We start from the raw sequence: 27,128 nt of genomic DNA, 5'->3' as shown, positions 1-27,128 counted from the left end.
AATCATCTCAGTTACTTATACTTGTGTATAGATTGTCAAGCATGCATTTGGTGTATTTTGCTCTGTACTAAAGTAATTTACTCACAAAAAAAAAATGCATGTGCTTTTTACCTTGCAGTGCATTGTGATTTAACATGTTTTAATGTAACAGTACGACATGGGTGAGGTATTATAAACATTCATGGCTGCACACATACGTGATATTTTCGCTACTGTTATCATCTAGACAGAATACATTTAATACAAAAAAAAAGATTACAAGTGCTTCTATTCATTAAGGATGAGTTGATTTCCATGAATCTGACCCGGGATCAGTTTCTTCACTTAGAGATGAATTAAACTCCAGTCCAGACTGTAGGAACAAGCAGACCCAATGATGTTCTGGCTACTGTTAGTTTGTTGTCTGCTTTACAACTAGAATATTGGCAGTGTAATATTTGCATTCAACATGACTGGATAATGTTGTCATAAAGATGCAAAAAATAAAAAAACAGCTGAAATGACACACAATTGGCAACAACCATGGAGCAGGATTACAGAACAAACACGGCTGTTACTAAAATTTGCAACACCCCAAATCACTGGACTCATCATCTGGATTTGGTTCTCGTAGATTCCTAAAGAAGAAAGTAAAGAGTTTGGTTTATTGTTTATACAAATAGTCACAATGTCTTAACATGATGAAGTCCACGCTCACCACCATCAAATGGCCATTCTTCGCCCTGTAGACCATGGACTCCTGACCACTCTTGAAGTCCACAAAGCCCTCTCTGCCAGGCTGGATGTCAAATCGCACACTGTAACAATTTCACATTGGATTAGGCTCATCCATTGTTTTTTTTACCATTTAGATTTCTAGCTTTCAGATTAATATTACTATATTACTATACCTGCCCTGGACCACTTTAATGGAGTTCTGCTTGTTGGCAATGAGATTCAGCTTAGTCAGGGCCTCAAACAGGTAGTCACACTGCAGAACCAGATCCCCCTAAAAGAACAAATGGCATCAGTCCTTCAACTAGTGGGTTCCGTCCAAAATTCCACACTAACATGCTATTTGGTACGTTAAAACAGTATGTGAGATACTTTAGTATGTCTGAAACCTTAGTAGGAAACCAATAATACGTGAATTGCATACTATTTCCGGTGAAATATTACAGTATGCAACGCTGGACATAAATATCCCACAATGCAATGTGGTAGAGACGACAATGTTCATGTCAGACATTGACAGACCGCTCTGCAACACTGATAACGCTTCAATTTAAGTGTAATATTTCACTTTGCTGGGCGTAATATATATTTTAAATTAATTCAGACTTTGATTCTCACAAACTGTTGTTTTGGTCACATGAGGTGGGCACGGGTTACCATGGTTATACGTCTTCAACCGGCAAGGAGGCTCTCTAGGAAGTATGTCAATTGATAGTACACAATTTGGTAAGCAGTGCATAGTATGTGATTTCGGAAGAAGGCGTGGTGATTTTTATAATCCCTGAGCCTTGAATGCACAGATTCATAAAGTAATGTTTCTGATCTGGTCTTGTTCTTCATATTGTCTCTAAACTTCTTCTGAACAATACATTGAAAGACAATTTAAATGAGTGGTTTTGAGTCTGAGGATTGACTTTATTGCCTTTACAGGCTCGAGCAATTGAACAACGATACGTGCATATTATAAACATGACTTACAGATTGCGTTATCTGTTTTTAAAGTAAGATAGACGTGGGTAGTTTTCACATTTAAAGAGACGATTAAAACATTGTTTTAGATATCTATAGACACCATCTGTTGATAGGTCTACCTTTTTCTTGATGTCATCACATGTAACATGAAGAATCAGGAAGTTGTCACTCAGGTTGCTGACCGACACACCTATAAAAAGATAAACATGTATGTAACAGCTCGCTGTTACTCTCTCCCTGTAGCTCTCCCCTCAGATAATGATGCTTATCTTGTCTCATTCGTTACCTTTCAGAGAGATGTAATCGATCCGCTGCTTGATCTTGGCCTCCTCAACCAGGTAGGCGGCTTCCTGGGTTAAGATGAGCTGCCGGAGACGAGGCCTGAACCCGTTCCTGTCATATTTCACCACCGGCACGCTGTACTGTAGGAGGGACACACGTACAAGGTAAGAGTGGATAACAGAAAGGACAAAGATGCAAAATAAAATCCAATGTTAGCTCACCTTGATGTGCTCATGTCGAATCATCTGTAGCACTTTGATGCTTATGTCTTCTGCAACTTAATAAAATAAGAGGACACATGAGAGAGGATTTCACACACAGATCGAGTACATTAATACGATACTGTCTCAGTAATTCCATCATAACTTGCTTATCAATGTGCAAAATAGTCCTTTAACTCCCAGGCTCAAAAAATATCTCAGCATGTACAATCAGATTTTATTTCATTTGTAAATGAAAATATACTGTTGCTATTTTTTTTTACAATCTGGAAAGACGTATTCTAAATTTAAAAAGCAAAACTCAAAGAAAATAAATAGAGCATGCATACGTCTAATGTACAGTACTGCTGGCATCTGCAGTCACCACAGGCTATTATAACTATTCTGTTTTATCATGTTGTATGTATTCTCTACTTAAAAGTAATAATAGAGCTGCAGTGATCTTGGCCTTTTGGAAACACTGATCGTCATTTTTCACCATTTTCTGGCATTTTATAGATCAAACAACATATTGATTAATTGATAAAATAATTGACAGATTAATCGCCGGTGAAAATAATCGTTAGTTGCGGCCCTTAAATTGTATATTCCCGTTCAATGAAAAGAAAATAACTTGGCAGTCTTACCGATCCTGGTGTCCACGAACGGTCTGCACACACTGAAGGGGTAGTTTTCTTTTTTGCCTTTGAACATGGAGCTTGTCTGTACTTTTAACAGAAGCTGGAAACAGAAAGAAAGTAAGTTAAGATATTTCCTGAAGTGAATTTGTCTTGGACTCAAGTGTTGCCCACAAACGTTTTTTTTTCTTATTTTTAGTTTAAATGTAGAATGGATGCATTGTGAGTGAATGTATTGTGGTTTCTTACACAAATGTGTTTTAAAACTGTGACAGAGGGTGGATTGTACCTGTGCTTTCCTCTGTGGAGTGATTCCTCGAACGTACTTCCGAACCATTAGGCGAATGTAGAGTTTCTTCAACAGCTGGGAAACCTAGAAAAAAATACAGTTTGACACCTTTGACACCACCTAAATCACCAACCTGTGCCCTCATGCATCCAGCCTTACACCTAGACACAGTTGGCGTAAAAAAACATATCACCCACCTCCTGCATTATAGGCGGAGGGGTGAGCCAAGAGTCTTTTTCCACGACTGTTTTGGGAAGGTTGTCCTTCAGTCGCGTGAGGTAGTTCTGCCTCACGTACGCCAGGTACTCGCTGTTGTCGACGCAGGCCGGCTGATTTCTAGTTATGAAACCTTTAATGAACCTAGAACAAACGACATATTAGACCGCATGGCCATCTCATTTCATTAAACCTTCAAATAGATGTCATTGTGTGAACTTACTTCTGGATGACCTTGACAGCCCACGCTCTCTTATCACGCTCTTTTCTGGCCAGCAGACCTCTCCAGCAGGTCTCAATCTTAGTGGCTATTTAGATAAGACAAGGTAATAAAATGTCATGTGGGCAATTCACAGACATTCAGTGAAGGAAAAGCTTTTAGTTTGTGCTTATAAATACATCCGTGGGCATTTTAACACTCACCAGCCTCTCTCTGTTTCATGTAGTCTCCTTTCACTCTGTAGCCTTTGTACTTGGCCTGAATCCTTGTTGCTGCAACAATGACAGTTCCAGTTTCACCCTCAGCAGTGTTATGACGGTCAGTAGCTTTACAAGTAAATGTACAAAAACAACATCTCACCTAGCTTATGTTTGCAGACCTGAAAGGCGTCTTCTGTTGCGAACAGAGTTCTAGGGTGCCGGATGAAAATTTTTGTCCTTTAGGGAAAGAGACAAACAGTGAGAAGTTCCTGTATCTCTTCATAGACTATAGTCTATATGGCACCCACACATTAATGTCTGCCTACCTGCCCATCTTGTACTCATCTGATTTGTAGCCCAGGTGTTTGATCAGGCAGTGCACACCTTCTGCTGCCGTACCTTTCCAGTTGGGCCAGGTTTCGGGACACAGAGCCTTATACCTAAATAGCATAGCAGAAGAGTCACACACAGCTAAAATGAAAACATGCCAAATGTCTTCTGCAAGAAAAAAGAGAAACTTTATGTGCATTTTTGGATGCAAACAAGAGTGAAAGTGTGCTTAGCTACCTCTGGAGAAAGATCTCGTATTTGCGTCGGTAAGCAAACCCAGCGCGCCTGACCCTCAGGTGCTCCATCAGCCCCAGGTACTTAACCTGATGTCTCACTAACACATCATCAAAGCGCCCTGCAGGGGACGCCAAAGGTCATCTAAAGAGTTCAGGGGTCAAAACTTGTCTGGTCTAACTTCATGCGCTGGCTGACTGCACGTTGAACATACAGTAAACAGTATAAGCTTGGCTAGGGCTCTAAGGTCTTTTCAGAAGTGGAGGTTTTTCGGGTCTCACCTGGCTGCTTGGCTTCATTGGGTTTGATGCAGCGGACATACCAGGGCTCTTTAGACATTAAAATCTCCGTCAAGCCCACCAGGCTGCTCTTAAACTGAGTCACCACCTGAGGAGTCACAGGAAAATGGCAGGTATACAAGTGTCAATGGTTTGTTTAAAGTAGTTGAGTAAATTGTCATCTGATTTGTTTCTTACAGTTTCAGGTCTCCTCTTGCTGTCCGGTTCAGTAGAAGGAAAACAGTGTTTGATAATTGCATTCTTGGACTGTCGCATGACCTTAAGGAGAGGAAACACATGTGAGATACAGTATACCTTAAATCATAATGTAATGTAATAGTTATGCTCCTTAAATGTTATATTCAGTTCCATTTTGGTGCTTTTTGGTAGCAGTGGAGGATATCAGAAGTGATACAGTCAGGTCTGTAATCAAGTCCAACTTAATCGAGCGCAAGTCAAGTCCGAGTCCAACAAGGCACGAGCCCAAGACAAGTGCAAGACTTCAAAAAAGCGGACTCGAGTACTACAGCCCCGCATACGGTAGATTCAGAGCACATATTGTATTTGTGTAATACAATGAATCAAATACATTTGCTTATCACCTGGTTTCATACTAAAGAAATTAAATGAAATTACCTCTTTCCCATTTCGATACAGGAGATCATTGTTTTTGTCCAAGAATCCTGAAAGTATAAAGAACAATGAGAAACTGTAAAATAGCAAGTAATATAGTATTTTTAACACATACTTCCTCTTACAAATTAAAAGTTGAATTCATAAGCAATAAAATTAGATCTAATAAAATATATACATTTCACCAAAAATACCTATTTTAACTATGGACATTTTGTTTTCATGTATATACAGTATGTGTCTCTCTATATATATATATATATATATATTTTGGGGAGCTTTTATTTTGTCAATTTTATTTTCGTTGTGTGACCTTTGACCCTGTCAGCAATGTCACCTCCAGTTTGCCAGAGAGGCTGAGGAGAGGCGAGTCTATAGCAGTGCTTCTGTCAATCAATGGTGATTTAAAACGTGATAAAAACGCTAAACAGTGATGCAAATCTTCCTTTCTATGAATCACAGACCTAGTATAGTAGTTTAACTTGTCCTTACAGCACCACTAACATGCTAGTTTACTGATCTCAAGCTACTAGCTAGAGCATGCAGGTGGTTTCTCATGCGGTCTGCCGTCGTTTATCCACGTGTGTGGGCTCCTGCATTATGTCTTTAGTTCTTTTGTTAAAAATATTTGTTTGGTTAGCAATTTTGTGTTTTTACAACTAATTGTATCATGGGAAGGCTCATGTTTAGGGTTAATATTAGATTTTATTCATTATAGAATATAAGAAATTGAAGGCATTTTGTTGTCAAAATTAGTTAAAACTGACTACAATACTATTTGAAAGTGATGTATTTGTATGCATATATTGAGAACTAAGAATGGGACGTTTGTAATGGCAGATAAATGGTGAGAGCAGTTGTTTGCTGACTTGATGACTCTTCTCTACTCGTGCTAATGTTGCACTACATTTTAGCAAAAGGCCGATGTTGCATAGGCTCAGTTAATGGTGCTGTAATAGAGAGACACATTATTTAACATACAGAGGTATTTCATCTCTTACCAACAACACAGTATGTAACCTCCCCAGCGTAGTGCAAGAGGCGGAAGTCTCCTCTGTCCAGTGTTTTCCTCGTCTTTTGGTCTGCAATTTTGTGTCTGCAGGAAGGGGAAAGTTAGTGTACGTTATTAGAATATGCTGGTCTGACCATGTGTAGACAACGTGCACTTTCTGTAAAGCGATAGTGTAGAGCTCACGTGACAAAATGAGGGTGACCACCAATCTTTTCCTCCATCTTCTCCAGGAAGGTGAGATCTGTGGCCTCTCCAGGACGTAAACATTCTTCGTCCTATATATGAGAGGACAAGCATCAATAATTCAGCCATGGTTTGGTTTTGTGGGCAAGCATAGGACCATAACTTAATCAGATCTTTACCAATAAAGAGATGATTCCTCTGTGCTTCTCCTCCACAAGATCACAGATTATCTTGTTGTTGAAAAATGGCACTGATTCCCACTGGTGTGCATAAACAAACGAGAAAAGCGTTAGTGGTTGAGAATCAGTTTTTATTGTATGTGAGTTTATTTTTTGCACCGTGAGCCACAAATGACAACATAACATAAGGATTAATAGCGTTATTACTTCAATCCCTTCCATCTCGTACTCCTCCTGCTCTGACTTGAGGGTCAGCTGGATGAAAAGCTGCTGCAGCTTCTCGTTGCAGTAGTTGATGCAAAACTGCTCAAAGCTAAAATAAATCATAGGCGCCGTCAGTATCGGATTCTTCATTTCACACTGAATCAGCTCATATGTGCATGACCTCACCTGTTCACGTTGAAAACCTCGAAACCGTAGATGTCCAACAGACCGATTATTGTTTTCCTGGAGGAATCCTGCAGAGGATTTACACAGATATAATTTCTGCACATGGAAAATCTGCTGTTCATGGTATTGTGAAGCTAGGAGAAATGCAACCTCATATGTTGGTGTTACTTTAAACCAATAAATTACATTCTAGGGGGAAAAAATCAGCCCAAAGAAAAATGTTCCAGATGTGCTGTTTCTGGAATTGGGTGTTTTCAGACACACAACCAATCAAATGGCTGCCTCAGGCTGGCTAAAATCTTGTTTCCCCAATTTTCTCCTCATTTCCGTGATCTTTATGAGACAGGTTTGGCTAGGCAAGATTAGAAAGAGAGTAGATTGCTTTTTTTTCCTCACCTTGTTAACTAAAGATTCATTGATCTTGTTGACCAGCCAGTTGAAAGTGCGGCCATAGATGGCTTTGGCAAGGGCGTCCCTGGCGTATAATGCATGGTCCACGGAGAAGGGACTGAACACCTTTGACATCAGAATAATGTAGATGATTAAAATGAAACACTACAAACAAGTTAAACATGTTTTGTACCATAAATTCAATAGGGATGCACCGATATCGGATATCAGGTCGATACAGACTCAAATAGCTGCATCGGATATCGTTGACAACAAGGCCGATCTATTCAATTCACTTCAATGTTTATATACTATATACTTTTAATTCCTGTGTAAGTTTTAACCAAATTTGAAGATTTTCTTTCCACATTGCTGGTGCATGATTTATTATTTTAATAATAAATAACAATTCAGAAAATATATATTTATATATTTATTTGTGAAATTTTGCTTCACAAAGTTCGGAAAGCAATGTTTAGCCTGATGTTGCCTTACACATAAAAGAATGATCCCAGTCACTTCCACACAGTGAGGCATACAGCTTATTAATTAAACACTGGATCGATACTCAAAGCATCGGGACTAAAAAGTCAGATCGGTGCATCCCTTAAATGAAATAAAAGAAGTCAAGTCACCTCCTCTGTTTTGGCTTCAATCTTCCTGTGGGTTAAGCCCTGTTGTAGCACCTGAGCAGGAATCCCCAACAACTGCACAGAAAAGCAAAAAAAAAAAAAAAACATGTAGCACCACAGCTCTTCTTGGTCTCAATCAGAAAGCTGCTTGAAGATAGATACAGGTTTTAACTATCTGCAGGTTGTCTGGGGCTCACCTTTGACACCCAGTGCATCTCATGGTTGTTGTTGAGAGTGGCGTATCCTCGAGCATCTGATTCAAACTTGATATTTCCCAGATGAAGCACACTAGCGATTATTCCAAACAGGTGCTGCATTTACACCCAGAGAGAAATACCTGATAAATAACCAGCAAAATGTATCATGCATTTAAATAAAGTTTTGTCCAGATTTACTGTACCACCTCACCTCAATATCACTCTCGCTGAACTCTATGACGGAGAGGGCTTTCCGCACCATCCTCCAGTCACTTTTATCATTGATAGAGCTAACTTTGGCACAATCACCCTGGAGGAGATAAAGTAAGTATAAGAAGTCTGAGGCAAGAGGTTTTTGTTGCACCAGATAAATTAAGTGTTTGTTTGTTTTCCACTGACCTGCACCAGGTAACTGTAGTGCTGGCAGTTTCTCTCCAGGCCGAGCCAGCGGAGCAGATCTTCCTCTCCTCCCTCCACCAGCTGGTAGAAGATATGGAAGTTTCTCTCTCCGTGGTTCTGGTGGACCACACGGGACTTCTCCAGCAGATAACTCAGGATGTGACCCCCAACTGCGCCACCCTGAGGGAAGAAGGTAATCCTTAACCCCTAGTCAGTGCTTGGTGTGAATCTTTGCTTTGTTATATTATCCTGATATTGTAATTTGCACTGTAATGTAATGAAGATATTTCAGTCCACCTGGTGGTCGAACTGGATGTCCATGTATTTCCCAAAGCGGCTTGAGTTGTCATTCTTCAGGGTTTTGGCATTTCCGAAAGCCTGGATGATAAAAAACAAAAAAGGCGATAAATGCCTAATTTAAAGGAGCAGTGTGTATGATCTGGCGGTATCTAGCGGTGAGTTTGCAGATTGCAACCAACTGAAGCCTCTCCCGTGTGCCAAGCGTACAGGAGAACTACGGTGGCCGACACAAATACGTGTGTGGCCCTCTCTAGAGCTGTTGTAGGTCATTTGGAGCAAAGCCAGTGCGTGGAGTATGTGTGGACATGGGAAGTGTGCGGTGAAGCAAGAGAGAGTGGCGGCGACGGCAGCAAGAAACGTTATCGACTCCGGCCCAAGCAGGAAAAGTTATCAGAGTTTGGTTTAGAAGCATGGCGGTGCAACATGGTGGACTCCATGAAGAGGACCCGCTCCCTATTTAGATATAAACGGCTCATTCTAAGCTAATGAAAACACAATGATTCTAATTATCAGGTGATTATACACTAATGAAAACATAGTTATGAACATTATATTCAATTTCTGCCAATAGATCCCTCTATTTGTTACGCACTGGTCCTTTAACATTATGTTTTCCTCTAAAATAGTTTTAACAACGCAGGTGTCGTGTTGGCACACACATCCACGTCACTGACCTCAAGCACTGGGTTGGAGAGAAGCAGCCTGTCCCGGACATTGTTCAGGAGTTTGGTACTTGGACAGCTGACAGCGTAGAATTGCAGGATTTTCTTGGACGCCTCGGTCTTGCCGGCCCCGCTCTCCCCTGAGATCAGGATGAAGTGGTTGTTGAACTCAGACTGCATGGTGCGGAAGACGTTGTCCGCCAGCGCATAACTGGAAGTACAGTAATAGGTCAAGGTCAGCATCCCTTTAACAATTCAGACTCGGCATAGATTTTTTTTTTTTGCATCAGAAAACTAGTGTCTACTTTTTTGTCCTGAACACAATGTAGCTTTCAACACTCCCGTATAAGTTACATTTCTCTCTCCATTTACAACAAAAGTTAAAAAACAAAGCTCCATATCGTCGTTATTTCTTTATTAGATAGCTAGCTGACAGTTGACAGATGAAAGGAAATGAGAGGAGAGGAGATGAAGCATGACCTGCAACAAAGGTCTCAAAGGTCGTTGCGGTTCATGGATGGCACCTTAACCCCTCATGACATCAGACATAAACTCTTATGTCACATTGACATCCTGTCTTTTTTTCCCTCTAATGTAATAATGTTTCATTCAATTGAATGTTTAATTTATGTGTTTATAACAAGAGTATGAGCCTACAGCCACACTACTGGCTCTGAGGCTATACAGCGGTACCTTTAGGTTAACATGTTCACATCTCAGTTTGCAAAGAAAAACAAGTAAAGTACAACCGAGTCTGATAGGAATAGGAATGTCTTTAGTTTTGCAGGTTTTGCTATTAAACCAAAGTTTTGTGAGAAATTATAATTTTGACCTGATGATGGCGCTAGATGAAAAGTTTGGGGATTACCAAACTCAGTATGACAATCCATCCATTCCACTGTATACCAATACACAGTAAAAATAAATTTAAAAAATCGTACATATGAGGTGGCAGCTCAAAGAAGTTCACACCCATGTAGGTATCCATTTGCTTCTTGCTGTAGATATCGAACTCTTTATATGGGTTGACCGACACCAAGAGAGTTCCAATGTAGGTCTGCAGAGAAAGACAAGGACAGGAAGTCATGTTCTGCAACTCTTGCACATTTCATAATACAGGAAATTGTTTTTTTTAAAACATTACATGACATTAAAGGAAAGCAGTGTGGTGTGCATGCATCACTCTGCTGATAAGTCATTTTGTTCCTCTTATCAAAAGCAATAAGTTTGGTTAATCATTTGTCGTGACCTCCCGGACAGCGGTGACTTTTAGATTGCTCACTCCGCAAATGGAAAGAACAGGAGCTGCTGCTTCAGCAACACAAGGTGCCGGGTTCAGCAGAAGCAGCATTATAGGACCTTGTTGGGTTGAAGGTCGAGGTTTAATCAGAGTAAGAGAAAGAGCCGTGTTATCCAACATTAACACCACGCAGGAAGACTCACGTAAATGAGATTCTCATGGAAACGTTTCCTCAGGTTGTCCAGGAAGGCACTCTCGCTCGTGTAGGCGTCCAGGAGAACAAAATCCTGGATGCCCACGCGATCCCGGGCTGTCAGGGAGGCCTCCATGTTCCTCAGGATCTGGTTACAGCGCACCTCCAGGCTCTGTGCCCGAGCAGGAACACATCAGTGACATGACAAGGAAACGAGGTATCACAACACAACTAAGTGAAATGTCAAAACTGTATTATGTATTTAATGAGACCTTGATTGATACAATGCATTGCTCTCTACAGATATTATGTTATTTTTGGCCCCAGTTGTCATTCCTTCTGTCAAGACCAGGCTTATGTGTCCCATCCTTTTCCTTTGTGTCCTGTTTTCCCTAAAACTTATCTGTTTTTGTTGAGGTTGTCACCGCTCAAGAACACATACACATACATGCTCACAATCATGGACAATCTAAGATATATATTTCCCAGTGGGCGTCTCATGTCCTGCCTGTTTGTCCCTATATCTCTGACTTCCAGTCAGAGCCGTTATAGCGGCCTTGGCTACATCCTCTATGCTCATGACAAATCTAAATCCAGCCACCACTATCTAATCTGCTTCTGTGCTCTCTAAAGAGTCATCAGTCTTGTTCACGGCAAGGACAGGACGAACACGTAATACTCGGCCTGCACTATAGAAGCTTCATATAGTCCACAGTTTGATTCAAGATTAACACAATAACTGACACAAGTACAAACTTAATCAAGTGAAATCTAGAAGTAATTACAGTGATTATATTATGTATAAACACAGGATATGTTCTGCCACTTAAAGATACACAACTTAAGAAGAAGTGCCAGGTAAAATAATCAGCCAACACAATGCACTTTAATTACGGTGCTATGAAAGAGCCACCCAGTATTACGCTTCAGTAGTTTGGCTCTCATCACTGCCAAGTTGACCCGTCACCAAGTCGGAGTAATTGACACTCACAGATCATTGTCTAGTAAAACAAGCTGATGTTCTACTGACCCAGCAGAAACGTACAGCAAAATGTCACAATAAGTCATATCCTGAAAACCAGATGTGATCAAAAAAATGCTTTGCAGGGATAAGTGCAAAATGTTACCTACCCCGAAGGTCCCAAATGTATGTGTGCCTCTGTACCTTTTCTGAACTGAACATCTGGTTTTATCGAAGGGAAAGGACAGTAGTATGACAGGAAACACTGATAGATTACAGTCTCTACTTCCCTCAATAGGAAACCATCAATAATGCAGTGAGTGTGCAACAAAGGAAGCAAATCTCATTCAAAATATGTATTTGTGAACTTTAAATATTAATTGTGTCCTTTTTATACAGCACTGTTGTTTTTAAAGCACCTTTCTTGTTGTGTTTAAGTGTTTGACAGCATAAAAGACAAAAAAAAGCTGATTAATACAGAAAATTTGATAATACTTTAAATACAGTACACATTAAATGGCCCTGTCAGTTTTCCCTCAGTGGCCCAAACACAAGTCCAACAACTGGTCGCAGAACTATATTATGAGAAATTGAAAGCATTTTGAAACATGCTTGTAAATATCATACCTTAAAGTGGCAATCTCAAACATCTTCATTTCAATAAATGTCTGTTAAGTCACTATTGCCAAATGAGGTAACACAATGGTGATTGAGCCTATAGCCCACTGATGAAAATATTGCAATATCTATATAACTGCAGTATTATGAAATGGATGTCTGTGGTGACATTCATGGAAAAATGCTGTTGTAGACACAAAAGATGGAACAATGCACACAATTCCTGAAACTAGATTTTTTTTCTATTCTATTTCTATGTTCATGTATCAAGAAAAAGACTCCAGACTAAACTCGAAAACTGCTAATTTCGACGCACAATTCCAATTTTTTCACTCAAATAGGAATTTTAAATCAACCAGGACTGAAATCTTAAGGATTGTCGCTTTAAATACTGGCTTAAAGGTGCAGTGTGTAGGATTTGGCACATCTAGTGGTGTGGTTGCAGATTGCAACGAGCTGAGTACCCTTCCGCTCACTCCTTCCTTTCCAAGACTGTGGTAACGTGAGCTCAGAGGCGATCCATACCATAATAACACTACTTTAGGAGCAACAGAAGTCAGACGGCGGCTGGCGGTACCACGGTTTTGCATTCTGCAGCTCACATTATCACATTTCCCCAACGTGTCGGAGACCTAGGGTGGCCTTCAGGCAACGCAAATCGTGAAAGGCTCTAACTAGAGTCAGTGTTTGGTTTGACCTTTCTGGGCTACTGTAGAAACATGTTGAAGTAACATGGCGGACTGTGAAGAGGACTTGCTCCCTATATAGATATGAAGGCTCATTCTAAGCTAACAAAATAACAAAGATTCTTAATTTCAGGTGATTATACACACTAATAAAAACATGGTTATGAATATTATATTCCATTTCGGCTAATAGTTCCCCTGAAATGTTACGCACTGAGTTTAAGGTTGAAACCCCAAAAAAGAATAGCAGTACATATAAATAAAACTAGATACCAAATGCCTTTTCCAATTTAATCACCGAGGTGTCCTCTCCCAAACTTTTAACATTTCTAGATGGGAATTTCTTTGTGTGTCTGTGAATAACACCTGAAAAAATCCTTCTGACACTCCAACTGTTCTTTGATAAGTTGGCTTTTGCTGTCAAGGCTCTAAATGTCTTGCATCAAATGCAAAGTAAACAAAAAGAGGTAAAGCAGCGAGCCGCTAGGTCTGCCTCAGACACTCTGCCCTGTTGTTGGCTCTGTGTGGGCGTCTGTGTGAGCAGGCTTTTGGCCGGGCACCGAGTAGAGGGCCGAGATTTTCTGCCATTCAGAGGAAACGTGACCTCTGCTTGGACACGTGGCAGATGGTAAAACAACAGTATGCTGTAAGAGGATGGACAGTTTTGCTAAAGATAGAGAGCAACAAGATAAGATGTGGCTTTTTTTTGGCAACATTGTCATCTGATGTAAACTGGACAGTGTCCCTGACGTTTAAGATATGAACAGAGATGAACGAAACACAGTCAAGTGTATAAGGTAACACACAAAAAAATCCAAAATGAACAACTAAGATAAACATCAAATTTTGATGTCAGGCTACAGCGGAACAGGAAAGTCTATCTGACCCGGAGACCATCACCTGAGAGGGTGCTCCATTGTCCCTGTCTATCCAGTATGGTGCAGGATCCTGTTACGCAGCCACAAAGTGGCAGTTAGGCTCCTGAAAGAGATAGCGCTCCTCGTGGGCCATTGACTGACACCACACATCACCCAGGGCAACACACATTTAGGGGCTCCAGGTGTTTAGAGAAACCTGACCGTCACAGGCCTCCATCACACCAGTCAAGTACAGTACCTCCACTGTTGCTACTGTTTCCACAAGCATACAGTGAGTCGGTGACATGCTATGACCCGATTACCCAGTTTGGGTACATGTTGCGTCGCTAAATTGATTAAACGTGTTACTTCTAGACAGTAAAATGTAGTTAACTTTTATTTAAAGCAGCATTAATTTCTTTTTCGCAACATTTTTTTTTTTTTTTTAACCTTTTTTTACTTTAGAAAGTCGTTGTTGTGAACATATTAGCAAAAAGTTGTCTATTTCCTCATCCCGTACACAGAGCAACATTAGTATTCAGTTAGAGTTGTGTTTCTGGTCACCTGACATCCAATTTTTACTCTATTTTAGCTCCGTTTTTGGTCGCCACCAATTGCTGAGGGAAATATGTGTCTTTAACTGCTAAGTGCTCCGCTATGTTCACAAGCAAGTCACTAACTTTGTCTGTCTGTCGTTTGGTGCTGAGCTGGTAGCATACAATGGGTTCCTGAGAGGTATTCATTGAAAATTGCTTCTGCGGCAGAGTGAACCATCCTAAACAGTAAAGTTGTGGGCATAGACTGTACTGTATATGAGAAATGGCAGCATCACTGTGACGTCACCCATTGTTTTGTGCACTGCTGTTTTGAAGCCTCGAGTTCGGCATCTTGGCCGTCGCCCCCTTTGTTTTTAGCCGTTGCCATCTTGGATATTTTACAACCAGAAGTGACACAAGAGGGTGGAGCCAACACTGATTAATGATCTTTAGGCGATCAAATTGTTATAGTTAACTTCCATGACCTGAAAACACAATGTGAAAGGGTTAAAGTTCTAAAACAAAACAAGGACATCACCCAGACCGGACAACGCCGTGGTAGTGACCTGTCAATCACAAGCTAGCCACGCCCTAAAGCATCCCCTGCTTTATGGTCTATTTGACTATAAATGGGACCATCATTTACTAAATGAACATCATGCTGTATTGAAGAAGACTTGAAACTAGCAACTGAGACCATAAAATCATGTTTACAATGTTTACTGAGGTAGTAAATCAAGTGAGAAGTAGGCTCATTTTCTCATAGACTTCTATACAATCAGACTTCTTTTAGCAACCAGAGGAGTCGCCCCCTGCTGGTCTTAGAAAGAATGCAAGTTTAAGGCACTTCTGTATTGGCTTCACTTTTCAGAACCAGATGTTGCTACTTGGTTGTGGGATGTAAAACCAAAACAATTGGCTGAAAGATGCTAAAACGCTCCATAGAGCTGAACTGCAGAGTCAGGTGGAGCAACCCCTTTCACGTTACGGATAGTCATTTGATTAATTGAGGATATAGAAATATTGATTTGCGTAGCTTTAAAGCCATTGATTCATTTGAATTTGAACATATCTGACTGCTGCACCCCCCCAGAGGTACACTACTCATCCAGTATCAGAAAAGACTCTGAGGCAGACAGCAACACACACCTATATCCAAATATCTGGATCTGACAGGGACCATTTTCTACCTGTATTGTCTTTTCTACAAATACAAAAATATTCACCTGTGATGCTGCAATCACTTAAAATAATCTACAAAAAGTGTCTTTAAGTACAACAGCACAACTGCATACACAAGCCATGTTCATGTAATTACCTCCTTTACTTCCAAAGCCGGGTGCATCATTGTTGAATCTGTGTGATGAACCCAAGAAATCCAGATTACTTTGAACTCAGACAGACACAGCCTACAATGGCTGTTTTAGTAGCCGATGAGTTCTCCCATAGTGGAGCCTCTTAAGTCAGCACAGGTATTTCACCAAGAATCTACTGTCTCCTCTGCTGCTCAGGTTTGCATCGGCCCCTGATTCAAGTATACTGGCTCGGAGACTTTACTTTACCACGGCCTGGGACGGAGAGGCTGAAGAAGAGGAGGAGGAGGAGGAGTCTGGCGCTGCTGCTTCCTGCCGGGCTGGCGTCCCTGCATTGTAGGTAATAAGGCAGTAATGAGCTACCTGGCTCTGGAAGCAACTGGGCTGCTTAAACATTGATGGAGCCCAGGCCGCAAACATCCATTCAGCGCTTCACCTGAGTGTTCAACAGCTACTCCATGTGTTTAAGGAAGAGTGTGTGTATATGTGCGTGTGTGTGTGTGTGCATGCAGGTATGTATTACAAGGATGCAGTAACTCTATCCTCCCAGAGACCCGTCCTCACCCTCCTCCCCACAAAATTACAGCACAGGTATTCGATTACTGATCTTTGATTAGGCAGATGCATTTCAAACTAATTACTAACTGCTCATTAGAGCCAAGACGACCAGACCGGTTTGGGATTAGACTATTGCAGATTCTGTGATACCAGCTGTCAAAGTCACAGATTTAATTTCAGATCTACAGTAATGTGTAACTATAATTGTTATGCATCCTGTTGGTGCCATCTTCAACATTGAGAAGCTTTTAAATGAAACCTCAAATGATTAATCTGCAACTTGGTGGAACTGATTATATACTGTGTATCGTATAAAAAAAATCATATATAAGTAGCACAAAATCTTATTTTTTTTAAGAATGTCTGCCTTTATTTTAAAAAGTGCAATGGAGCGTCATCAGGAAATGTGGGGAGAGAGAGAACAGATGAAGATGAAACATTATGCTATGTTTTTAAATATTTTTAAAATTGACATCACAATAATACAACAATGCACCCTGGTGCTTTTTTCTCTTGTATCTTTGTCTAGTGGTTCAGTTGTGACCGGCCTGCGGACAGCGTAACGTTGCCCTCTCATTCCGTCTGTTTAAAATTTAACATTGCGCTTCCTGTAAGAATCAACAAAGGCATCTTACGTTACTGCCTAAAGATCGGCCAAAAACACACGGTGACATAAGAGAGCATGCCGGAAAAAACATAATCATTAACATAATGTAATCCATTATGCAAATACTGAGGGGTTTCTAGATTCTACTCAATCTTAAAGAAGACCACTGTTTTAATCAGCGCCCAATAAAACACACACACACACTCACACACACACACCATGCTCACCAAAGATGAGCTGTGGTGGCCACATCTTAATGATTTACAGTGCACTCATTGAAAACCCAGTTTGTCTGTTATCATTTGATGCAAGCACCACATATCTCTACACACCAATCCTACGTGTTTGGCACATTTAATCCATTCATTGTATAATTACATTATAAATGCAGTGGCAACTTCTGCTTGAAAACATATTTAAATCATGTGTTTACCATCCATCTATGATGGACTGAATATTTCTAACTGAAAGTTTGACATTAAATTAGATACCTACTATTTGGAAGTTATATGTTTTACATGATGGCTCAAAAGAGAACTCAAAACTAAATTAAATCAAAACAGCGCTAAACAGCTTCATATTATTTGAACTATTTTTTTACAGCAAATCGGTGCCAATGTGATATCTGAGCTATGGTACCAATACAAAAAAGCTTTTTCAAAACCTCTCTATTGTGACTATAAACACACTTTTTTCATTGAACAAATGAGCCTCAAAGTTCTGAAATGCATCAGTGTTCAATGCTGTATTAACTCCAGAAAATAATAAACAATATTTTAAATCGTATATATAGAGTCAAGAAGAATCTGAGAATTAGCTGTCAATTTGCAGTACTTTAAGTATTCAGTACTATGGACACATTTTGGTCAATCTTCAAAAACTATTATGGTTAGTTAGCCAGCCATAAAATCTGGCTCCTACAGTATCTCCTTCATTTCTTTTCATAGCCTTACTCCTGCACTGAGGGTTCAACCTTCAAACCACACACTGTACAGTATTAACTCTCACACACGCAAGAACACACACTTAAAAAACACTTGAGAAGAGAAGTAATAAGAGGTAAATAATACGGGCTATTGCTATCTTGTTCCTAAAGAGTGAATGACAAGTCGGATCACAAGGTGTCCTCGATCCACCACTTGTCCAAATAAATATTCACAGGCCCAAACAACTAAACTTTCAACTAATCCTTTATTCATGTGAGCAAACGGATTGCTGTCGACAGGGCAGGACTCTGAGGGCCAGAACGAGCTGGGAGGCTATTGGTTTCAGAAGTAAAGCATTTAGTGAACAAATCGCACAATAATTAAAGTACAGCATCACAAAACCAGCTGTTTTAGTGATTTGTGCATGCAAATTGGATTTTAACAGATTGAATATCTGTTAGCAGGATAGGTCAAAATATAAACTACACTCAACTACAATATTTTGACTTTTAAGCATGTACAGTAGATATCAAATCTTACCTTTGTATCCATGTCTTCGTTCTCTGTGCAAATCAGAAAAGCTCTGCTGAGGTTCTGTGTTGTTCTGTGTGAGTGTGGCCCAGCAGCTGATGTGACCAGAGGATTTGTGGGGACAGAGGGATGTATTGTATATTCTACCTGTATTTATGACCGTCCCATAATGCAGCAGACTCAGCATGTCCTCACAGTGTCCTACTTTTTCTACAGCGTTTATTTTCAGGTTGGCCTTATTCACTTGGAGACGTGCAGAGGACTGAAAGCGTCCAACAGTCACAGACGAGATGTCCTCCTGTGGCGGTAAATACTCTGTAATTTATTTTTTAGCTTGTGGCACCTTACTAAAGGCAGTGTCTCGGAGCTCCTTGTCACGTTGTCTATGAGTTGAAAAGAGAGATTTCCCTTCTAAACTCCTCAGAGTGTTTCATTTAGATTAATGCTAAAGCTCCCCCAAAAAAAGTAAGATTGTGCAATATTAAAAAAAAAAAAAGTCCAAATATGAATGTGCTGATAAAACAGCTGTACTTTTACTTAAGTAGCATGTCGATATCATGACTTTTACTTGTAGTGGAGTATTTTTACATCGTTGTATGGCCCTTTTCACAGCAGCCATTGTGACGTCATGGCAGGGCAAACACAGGTGTAATTGATAAAATGAATTATGGTCCCGTTCTATTTTGTGTTTCACAGCCATTCCAGTGAGTCAGCATGCACAATACCAGGGCACTGGCACACTAAATGCAACAATGCCATAATTAATGTTATTAATTACATCTGTGTTCACCCTGCAATGACATGTTAAAATGGCTGATGTGAAAAGGGCCTATTGGTGCTTTTACCGAGGCAAACGATCTCAATGATGATGCTACTCATTTACAAGAAATCTGATATACTTTTCACTTTACTGCATTTTACTTTTCCTAAGCATAGCATCATGTTTTATATTTTTAAGTATGTTTTTGTTCTATGTAGCCAGTGGTATCTTTTCATTTTAGTTTGCAGTAAGTAGAAACTTGTTCGAGAGACAAGGTAACCCAGAGCCCAGTGTCGGAGGAGCAGCAGGCCTGAACTGCATACTGAAGTCAAAGCAGGGCCGGCTTAAGGCCCTAGGTCATATAGGCGGTTGCCTAAGGCACCACCTTCTGGGGGGCAATGGTCGCCCTCTAGAACAAAGTAAATAAATAAGAAAAAAATGTAAAAAGAAAATGCCGGTGGGCGCCCTTCCTCATTTTCTGCATTGAGGTAACACATGAACCAATAAAGAAAGAAAGAAATACACTTTTCACCTCTGTAACTGTCTTTCTCACACTTGAACGGCACACTATGGCTGTGCGCACTGGGGGCCCGGGTTGGGGGGCGGTGGAGTTTGGGGGAGCACCATGCCATGAGCATCAAAACAGCCCGAGCATGGGTCAGGACGTAAGATGTCAAGAGGCGTAGATATGTAGTATTTTCACATTTTATTTCTTCATAATGAAAAGGTCCAAGCCTTCAGGTGCACAAGGAAGAAAATTGAGAAAAGAGGAGGGAGGAAAAGAGGTAGAGGAGGCAAGGGGCCTCTGTGAAGAGATACAGTAGGCTTTGATTGTTGCATGTTTGTGCGAATATGAACCCACACACAGCTATGAACTCAAGAAGTGCAACCTCTGACAATAGCAACCTTTACAGAGAAAGCCTTCTGGCCATTTGATCCAGAACAACATGAAGGAAGAGAGCACAACTTGCTGTTGGCTGCAGGCTATACCAGTTAATCAGCTAAAGAACCACGGAGCTGTAGGCGTACTGTAAGATGTACCATATGTCACCCTCCCATCACATATTTGTTAACTTTACTTATGTAAGATATATGTCACCCTCCCTTCACATATTTGTTCACTTTACTTATGTCAACATTTCTTCACTCATCCCCCTGTGTCCACAGGAATAGTGTAAGGGCTCTGTAACATACCTTCTCTGTGTTTGCTTTAACTTTTGCTGATCAGTTAATTGAGCTTAAGCTTAGCTCACTGTTGTACTTATTGTAAGTCCTGCTGGATAAGAACATAAGCTAAGAGCCTTTATTAAGGGGACAATGGGTGGTTAATACAGTTTGATTTATCTCTACTGGTTAGATTTTTGTTTGTAATTTAGTTACTGGCGATAATAAAATACAAAAAAAAGAATATTCAATAACTAGTGTCGTAGTTTGTGTCTTGTTTTTGATTTTTACTTTGACATCTAAACCCCCCAACGAAACACCAAGTGTTGAAGTTTGAAGCTGTAGAAGTGTTGAATCTGAAATATGCAAAGTGTTCACCATTTTCAATCCTATCATCTCTACCTATTATTTGAATGAATCTAGCCCTCTAAAGAGAACGTTTAAATAAATATGGATGAACCATTTTGCACAAGTCAGAAATTAACCTACAAAGTTTAAGTCCATTCACTCCTGCACAGTAGCACCTTTTTGGATCCTGGTGAAGCCCCCTCCCCTTTCTTCTCTTGTTGTCTGATTGGGTGTCAGACTGCACCAGCAGGTTTGATTAGAACACAGGTGTGTTGTTTGGTGACAGTCGGAGCTCTCTAACACTTCACACTGAAATGGACAACTGGAGAGGAGCCAAGATCGCTTACAAGCGATGGAGAAATCCTGAACAGAAGTAAAACAACCACATGATTCTACTTTATTATTTCCTCATATACAGTATATGGGCTATGTATATCCAGGCTTAGGCGAACCCATTTTAAGATAAAAGGTAATATATTGCAATTGAAACTCAACCTTTTGTGCTCAATAATTCCTGAATTTCTCCTTTTGGTGTGCTGACATTTAGGGGTGAGGCAAATGCAGCGGATCACAGCGATGAGGACGAAACAGACAATGAGATCTGCACTATAGCCTCAGCAGGAGTCAACTCAGAGGGAATAAAGTCTGCATCCAGATCTGGATTTGATAACACTGAGGGTTTGTAGAACACTGTTGTACACATTTTGATCTTGTCTGTCTGCCATGTTTGGAAATGTGAAAAATACAGTATCATCAAGGTGGTCTCTCTCTCTCTCTCTCTCTCTCTCTACAAAAGTAAATATATCCATTCTTCAGCAGAATGGCCACTGTCAGGGTTTCATCATCATGTTATTGGATCATTATTGTTGACGTATTGACATGTGACTTTAATTTACTTTAATGTTGTAGTTTGGTCAGCGTAGAAATAATTTTGATTGCTTTATATACTTTTGTAGTTTCATTTATAACAATGAGTCATATACGATAAATTAATGTAATGTTTGTTTTGTTACATTTTGATTTGAAAAGTAACTATAGCTGTGGAAAAAAATGGAATGGTGGAATAGAAGTACAAAGTAGCATTAAACAGAAGTTTAAATACCTCAAAGATGTACTTTTGCTAATACACAAAGTCAGAGTTTGTGTGCTGATCTGAGGACTGTTGGTGTGATTCACGCGATTAAGTCTATCAGCTTCTGTTGCTCTGAAAGTTATCAGCTAAAGTATTATTTTTAACATCATTATTCAACACAGTTTTGAGATGTGTAATAAATTATTTTAAAATATTAGTTATGCATCATGTTGTTTATTCTTGAGTGATTCTGCATGCATTTCTTTACATGGGGACAGTGAACTTGCAGTGACTGTCTTGTCCCTTTTACAGAAACCTTTACAATAGACGATGCTCTTGATGCCATCGGCTTTGGAAAGTTCCAGTGGAAAATGTCTGTCCTCACCGGACTGTCATGGGTAAGAATCCTAAAACATGCAGAAATGTCCTCACTCTGACTTCCAGATACTGTATGTCTCTCATGTAGCACTCTGCCTCTCTGAGAGCAGATAGGAGACGCCATGGAGATGACGATCCTCAGTATCTTGAGCCCTCAGCTGCACTGTGAGTGGAGGCTGCCCAGCTACCAGGTGGCTCTCATTACATCGGTAAAGTCTCTTTAGGTATTGTCAGAAAAGTGTTATTCTACAGCATGTTGATTTATAAATGTGTGAAAATGTTCGTTCTCAAGATCTTTTTTAATGCCTCCATGAAAATTTGCATAAGCGTAGCCGGCCAATCAGGACGTGCCCACCCGAATACGCGCGGAACCCCAGAGTATATAATGCAGCGCACATAGCTGTCTGTCATTCTTTTCTCCTCAACGAACGCCAATTTGCCTACTGACTGGTCATCTCCACAGATGGAGTCGCCGCTTCAAGAACCTTGTCAGTGCCCATCATGTCCCGGCCTCCTTTTCAGGGTCTGTGACACAGGACTGGTGAAAGGGGTGCGATGTGTGTCTACATGTTCCCGTGCTCCTTCATGACCTGGGGAATGTGGTGTGCAGGGTGTCGACTGCTTGTCTTTTTGAACCCTACAGGGTTAGGCATGGCTCTACCTAGTTCTGTTGCGTACTTGGCTGGGGCCCCCTACTTCTATGTTATGTCGTGGCAGGGTGTGCGTTCATTGGGCTCCACCCAATGAACGCATAGAGTCCAGTAGAGGGCGGAGCCTGTGTGAGTTAGAAACAAAGGTTCTAATTCTTTGGGGTTTCGCACATATTCGGATAGGGATGTCCTGATTGGCCGGCTATGCTTATACAAATTTTCAGTGTGGGAATGCATGCTCGTGATTGGACAGGAGTATTGCCCATAGAGTCCAGTAGAGGGCTCCGCATAGCTTTTAGAACTAGGATTACAATATTGTAACCCTGAAGAAACCGGGGGCACAATAGAGGAGAATTGGTTGAATTTACTTTTGTAGAGCAGCAACAGAAGGTGGGGGGTAACAAAAAGTGCTTTGAGTTTGCGGATGACAGAGTCTTTGTTGCAGCATCAACTGGTAATCTGTCCTATTCTCGTGAATACGATAGCCCTATCTCAGGAACACTTTGAGGGAATTTCTTCCAATTTAGCACAAACGTCCACTTGGACTTGAGGATGAAATTATTAGATTTCGGTAGTCAAAGGTCAAGGTCACCGTGACTCCACGAAACACGTTTTTTTGGGCCATAACTCAAGAATTCATTTGCTAATTATGACAATTTCACACAAATGTCTAACAGGATAAAATGATGAAGTGATGACATTTTGGACAGACAACTAGACTGATTGGCAGAGGCATATAACCGCAAGGCGGTAATTCTAGTTCTTTTTTTTGCCTCAGGTGGTGTTTGTCGGAGTGGGAATCGGTTCACCTATAATGGGGAATGTGTCCGACCAGTACGGCCGAAAAGCAGTAAGTCTGATATCTGGGATTTTCATGATTTAGTGTTTTTTGGACTTGCTTTGATGTTTAACTTGTGTGTTTTGGTATATGTCTCTGTGGTGAACAGGGTCTGACGATTTGTATGTGCTGGACTCTGTTCTACGGCCTGTTGAGTGCCTTCGCTCCGGTGTACGGCTGGCTCTTGGTCCTGCGGGGCCTCGTAGGCTTTGGCATCGGAGGAGCTCCTCAGTCGTAAGTTCGACTGCTTCCTCTGCTCGTGAGGAGATGAAGAGACTGAAAAGACTAGCACAATTTAATAGCCATGAAATGATTTGCAACAAACATTTGGTCTCTTTTAAGGGTGACACTGTACTCAGAATTCCTCCCAGTGAAGTCAAGAGGCATCTGCATCATGCTGATTGCGGTACCGTGATGGTTTTGTTATAACTGCATGACTTTTACTGTATTCCAGTGTTGAATCGTTGATCTGATTAAGTATACCGCTCATTGATTCCCTCCTGATTGATGTGTTTGTGTGCATCAGGTATTCTATGCTCTTGGTTCTGTGTTCGAGGTCCTCTTGGCGTTGTTGGTAATGCCCACGCTCGGCTGGAGGTGGCTGCTCGGCTTCTCCACTATACCGATGGCAATCTTTGTTTGCTTCACATTTGTAAGTATGCTTGTTATAAAATAAAACCAGCTGAGAGTCAAGCTGTCAACTGAACTTTCTGTGTTACACAGTGGCTGCCTGAAAGCGCTCGTTTTAATGTGCTGACGGGGAAACCAGAGAAGGCTATGGCAACTTTAAGACGCATCGCCAAAGAGAATGGCAAGGAAATGCCTCGAGGGAAGCTTACCGCCTATAAACAGGTGAGGTTAAAGATATACATATATATATGTATATATATGTATATATATATATGTATGTATATATATATATGTATATACTGTATATATTTTGCATTTTTTTTTCAGATAAAGGATATCAGTGTCCAATACAATGCTTAATTATTGATATTAATAAATACGCCTTCTATTTTTGTCATTTTAATTTCACAGATTGACCGTGGACGGATCAAAGATCTCTTCAGTCCTCCGTATTGGAGGACTACTCTTCTTCTGTGGTTTATATGGTTAGCTTGAGTAACACATTTTCTATTTTAATTGGGTTTGTTGATCAAAGGTAATTATTTAGTCAAGGCTGGATTACCAAGTAGTGATGGGTATCTATAGGGCACCAGGAAACATAATGCTGAGATTGCCCTGCTTTGTGCACTGTACATGATGGCCAATTAAAGGCCTGTATACATACAGATTGCACAGAGAGTGGGAGCAACAGGGGACCATAGCTGATTTTTGCCCCAGTGTCCACTAATGGGTTAATCCAGCCATGTGTTTATGGCTTTATTTTCAACTACTTGTTCACAATTTAGAACCCTGTATTGTTATTTCATCCAAAGGTTTGCAAATACCTTCTCCTATTACGGGATAGTGTTGTTGACAACTGAGCTGCTCCAAGCTGGACATTCATGTGTGAGTAAGTAACACCTCCATGTGTACCAGCTTTTAACATTTGTCATGTTGTGTCTTAAATTAGAACAAACACCAAAATGTGTCCTTCTTCCTTATAGCGATACAAGGGGCCAAGATTGAACCAAGCTGTAGTCTGCAATGCAAATATTTGACATCAGCTGACTACAAAGACCTTTTATGGACGACCTTGGCTGAATTTCCAGGTAAAATGCTCCCTATTAGCATTTTCTCAGAGCTGTGTTACTGTATGTAATTGAAACTGTAAGGTGAAGAAGACCTTCATGATTGCTCTTACAACAACAGTGTTAAGCCCATATACAGAGGTTCCTCCATATTTCTTCATTATCCATCCATAACAAAAATCTGAGACAACACGGATACGATACTGATCAAATTCAAGAGCTGATGGATTTTGTAAATGCATCTCTATATTTATAGAATTTCTCTAAATGTCTCACTGAGGAACCAAAAGTTCAGGTCAAATATAAAAAAGTTTTAAACACATCAATGGCATGACATTTGGTGCACATATAAAGCTGTCTTTACATTTATATTTGCATACTTTTACATTGCGACTTTCTTGAAAAAACATGTCTTTTAGGTTTTGTTGATATACAGTCGGCACACCTCTGTCACCCCTCAGGAAAGTGCGATACACAAATGTGTTTTATGAGTGGCTTAGGCTGTGTCTTTACAACTCTTGACTGCCGCATTTTAAAGATATGTTTGCTGTTTGTTTCAGGTATTTTAATTAACACTGTGGCGATTGACCGTATTGGCAGGAAGAAGAGCATGGCTCTGTGTTTCTTCATGTTTTCTTTGTTCATGCTGCCCATATTTGGTTGTATTGGGAGGTAAGATTGTGTGTTATTGTGTAATATTGGAACAACAGCAATATATGAAAACATCACGGCTGACCTCTTAACTGTCTGTCTTTCTGTCCATGCAGGACAGCTGTCACAATCTGCATCTTTGTTGCCAGAGCCTTCATCGCTGGAGGATTCCAAGTTGCCTATGTTTACACACCAGAGGTAGATATACATACCATTTCACGACATTAACTTTTGTTTTTAGATCATTTGAACGGAACAAAATCTCTCTCCTCTCATTAGGTTTTCCCTACAGAAAACAGAGCCTTAGCAATGGGGACTGCAAATGCGATAAGCAGGGTGGGTGCCCTGATTACCTCCTTCGTGGCACAGGTATGCAGAAGTGACCATCTCTGTTGGCACTTTCCAAAGAAACTATAGTTCAAAATGAGTTCCAGCACCAGTCTGATATGAGACTCCTTCAGGCTGTCTGTTTCTCCGCCTGGCTCCTCACATCTTGTGTTTTTGGTTCTAGGTGTTAATCAGGACATCAGTGTATGGGACCCTGTCGTTGTACTGTGTCATAAGTCTGCTGGGTGGCGTTGCATCCTTGATGCTGCCCTTTGAGACGTTGGGCAGGGGTCTGCAGGAGTCCAGTCTCGATCAGGAGGCTGGAGGGCAGACGACCACCACAACCAGCCAGTCAAATGGCAAACAGGAGTGTGAACCAGAGGGAGATGCCACAGTAGCCGGTTTAACTGTGGATTGAATCCTGTGAGCGACCATGGGTGAAGACCAACGGGACAATCTCATTACAGGCAGGGAGTGATAATTGAGGGTAGGCCTACTTCCCATGTCTAATGAGAGCGGAAGCACACTTGTGCTTGGACTGGTTTGTTTACTTTCTCTCTTCCATCTAGGCCACGAGAAGCAACAGAGGGACATTTATGGACAATGCTGATTCATTGTAGGGGCTCTGCTTAGAGCTACACATTTCAAGCCTTGCCCTCACATTTTG

The 27,128-nt window shown here is 40.7% G+C and overlaps 1 protein-coding gene across 1 annotated transcript; it reads right to left on the bottom strand.

Moving 5' to 3' along the window:
• Nucleotides 1-95: 95 nt before the first annotated feature.
• Nucleotides 96-11,196, bottom strand: myo1hb (myosin IHb). Its single transcript, XM_037753670.1, has 31 exons — nucleotides 10,994-11,196; nucleotides 10,492-10,607; nucleotides 9,563-9,761; nucleotides 8,886-8,966; nucleotides 8,589-8,768; nucleotides 8,401-8,499; nucleotides 8,190-8,303; nucleotides 7,996-8,067; nucleotides 7,367-7,486; nucleotides 6,971-7,038; nucleotides 6,788-6,893; nucleotides 6,581-6,661; nucleotides 6,402-6,493; nucleotides 6,208-6,302; nucleotides 5,210-5,256; nucleotides 4,772-4,852; nucleotides 4,577-4,682; nucleotides 4,299-4,416; nucleotides 4,058-4,171; nucleotides 3,892-3,968; nucleotides 3,735-3,803; nucleotides 3,535-3,619; nucleotides 3,293-3,455; nucleotides 3,096-3,179; nucleotides 2,816-2,909; nucleotides 2,190-2,245; nucleotides 1,973-2,108; nucleotides 1,806-1,876; nucleotides 891-988; nucleotides 698-797; nucleotides 96-617 (listed from the first exon to the last, which is right to left on the bottom strand). Exons 1-31 carry the CDS (start codon nucleotides 11,117-11,119, stop codon nucleotides 591-593), a joined length of 3,075 nt encoding a protein of 1,024 aa, XP_037609598.1. The 5' UTR covers nucleotides 11,120-11,196; the 3' UTR covers nucleotides 96-590.
• Nucleotides 11,197-27,128: the final 15,932 nt, after the last annotated feature.

The sequence above is a fragment of the Sebastes umbrosus genome, chromosome 19 (genome assembly GCF_015220745.1).
Source record: "Sebastes umbrosus isolate fSebUmb1 chromosome 19, fSebUmb1.pri, whole genome shotgun sequence".
NCBI classification, from domain to species: Eukaryota; Metazoa; Chordata; class Actinopteri; order Perciformes; family Sebastidae; genus Sebastes; species Sebastes umbrosus.
This window is presented reverse-complemented; position numbering and strand designations above follow the sequence as displayed.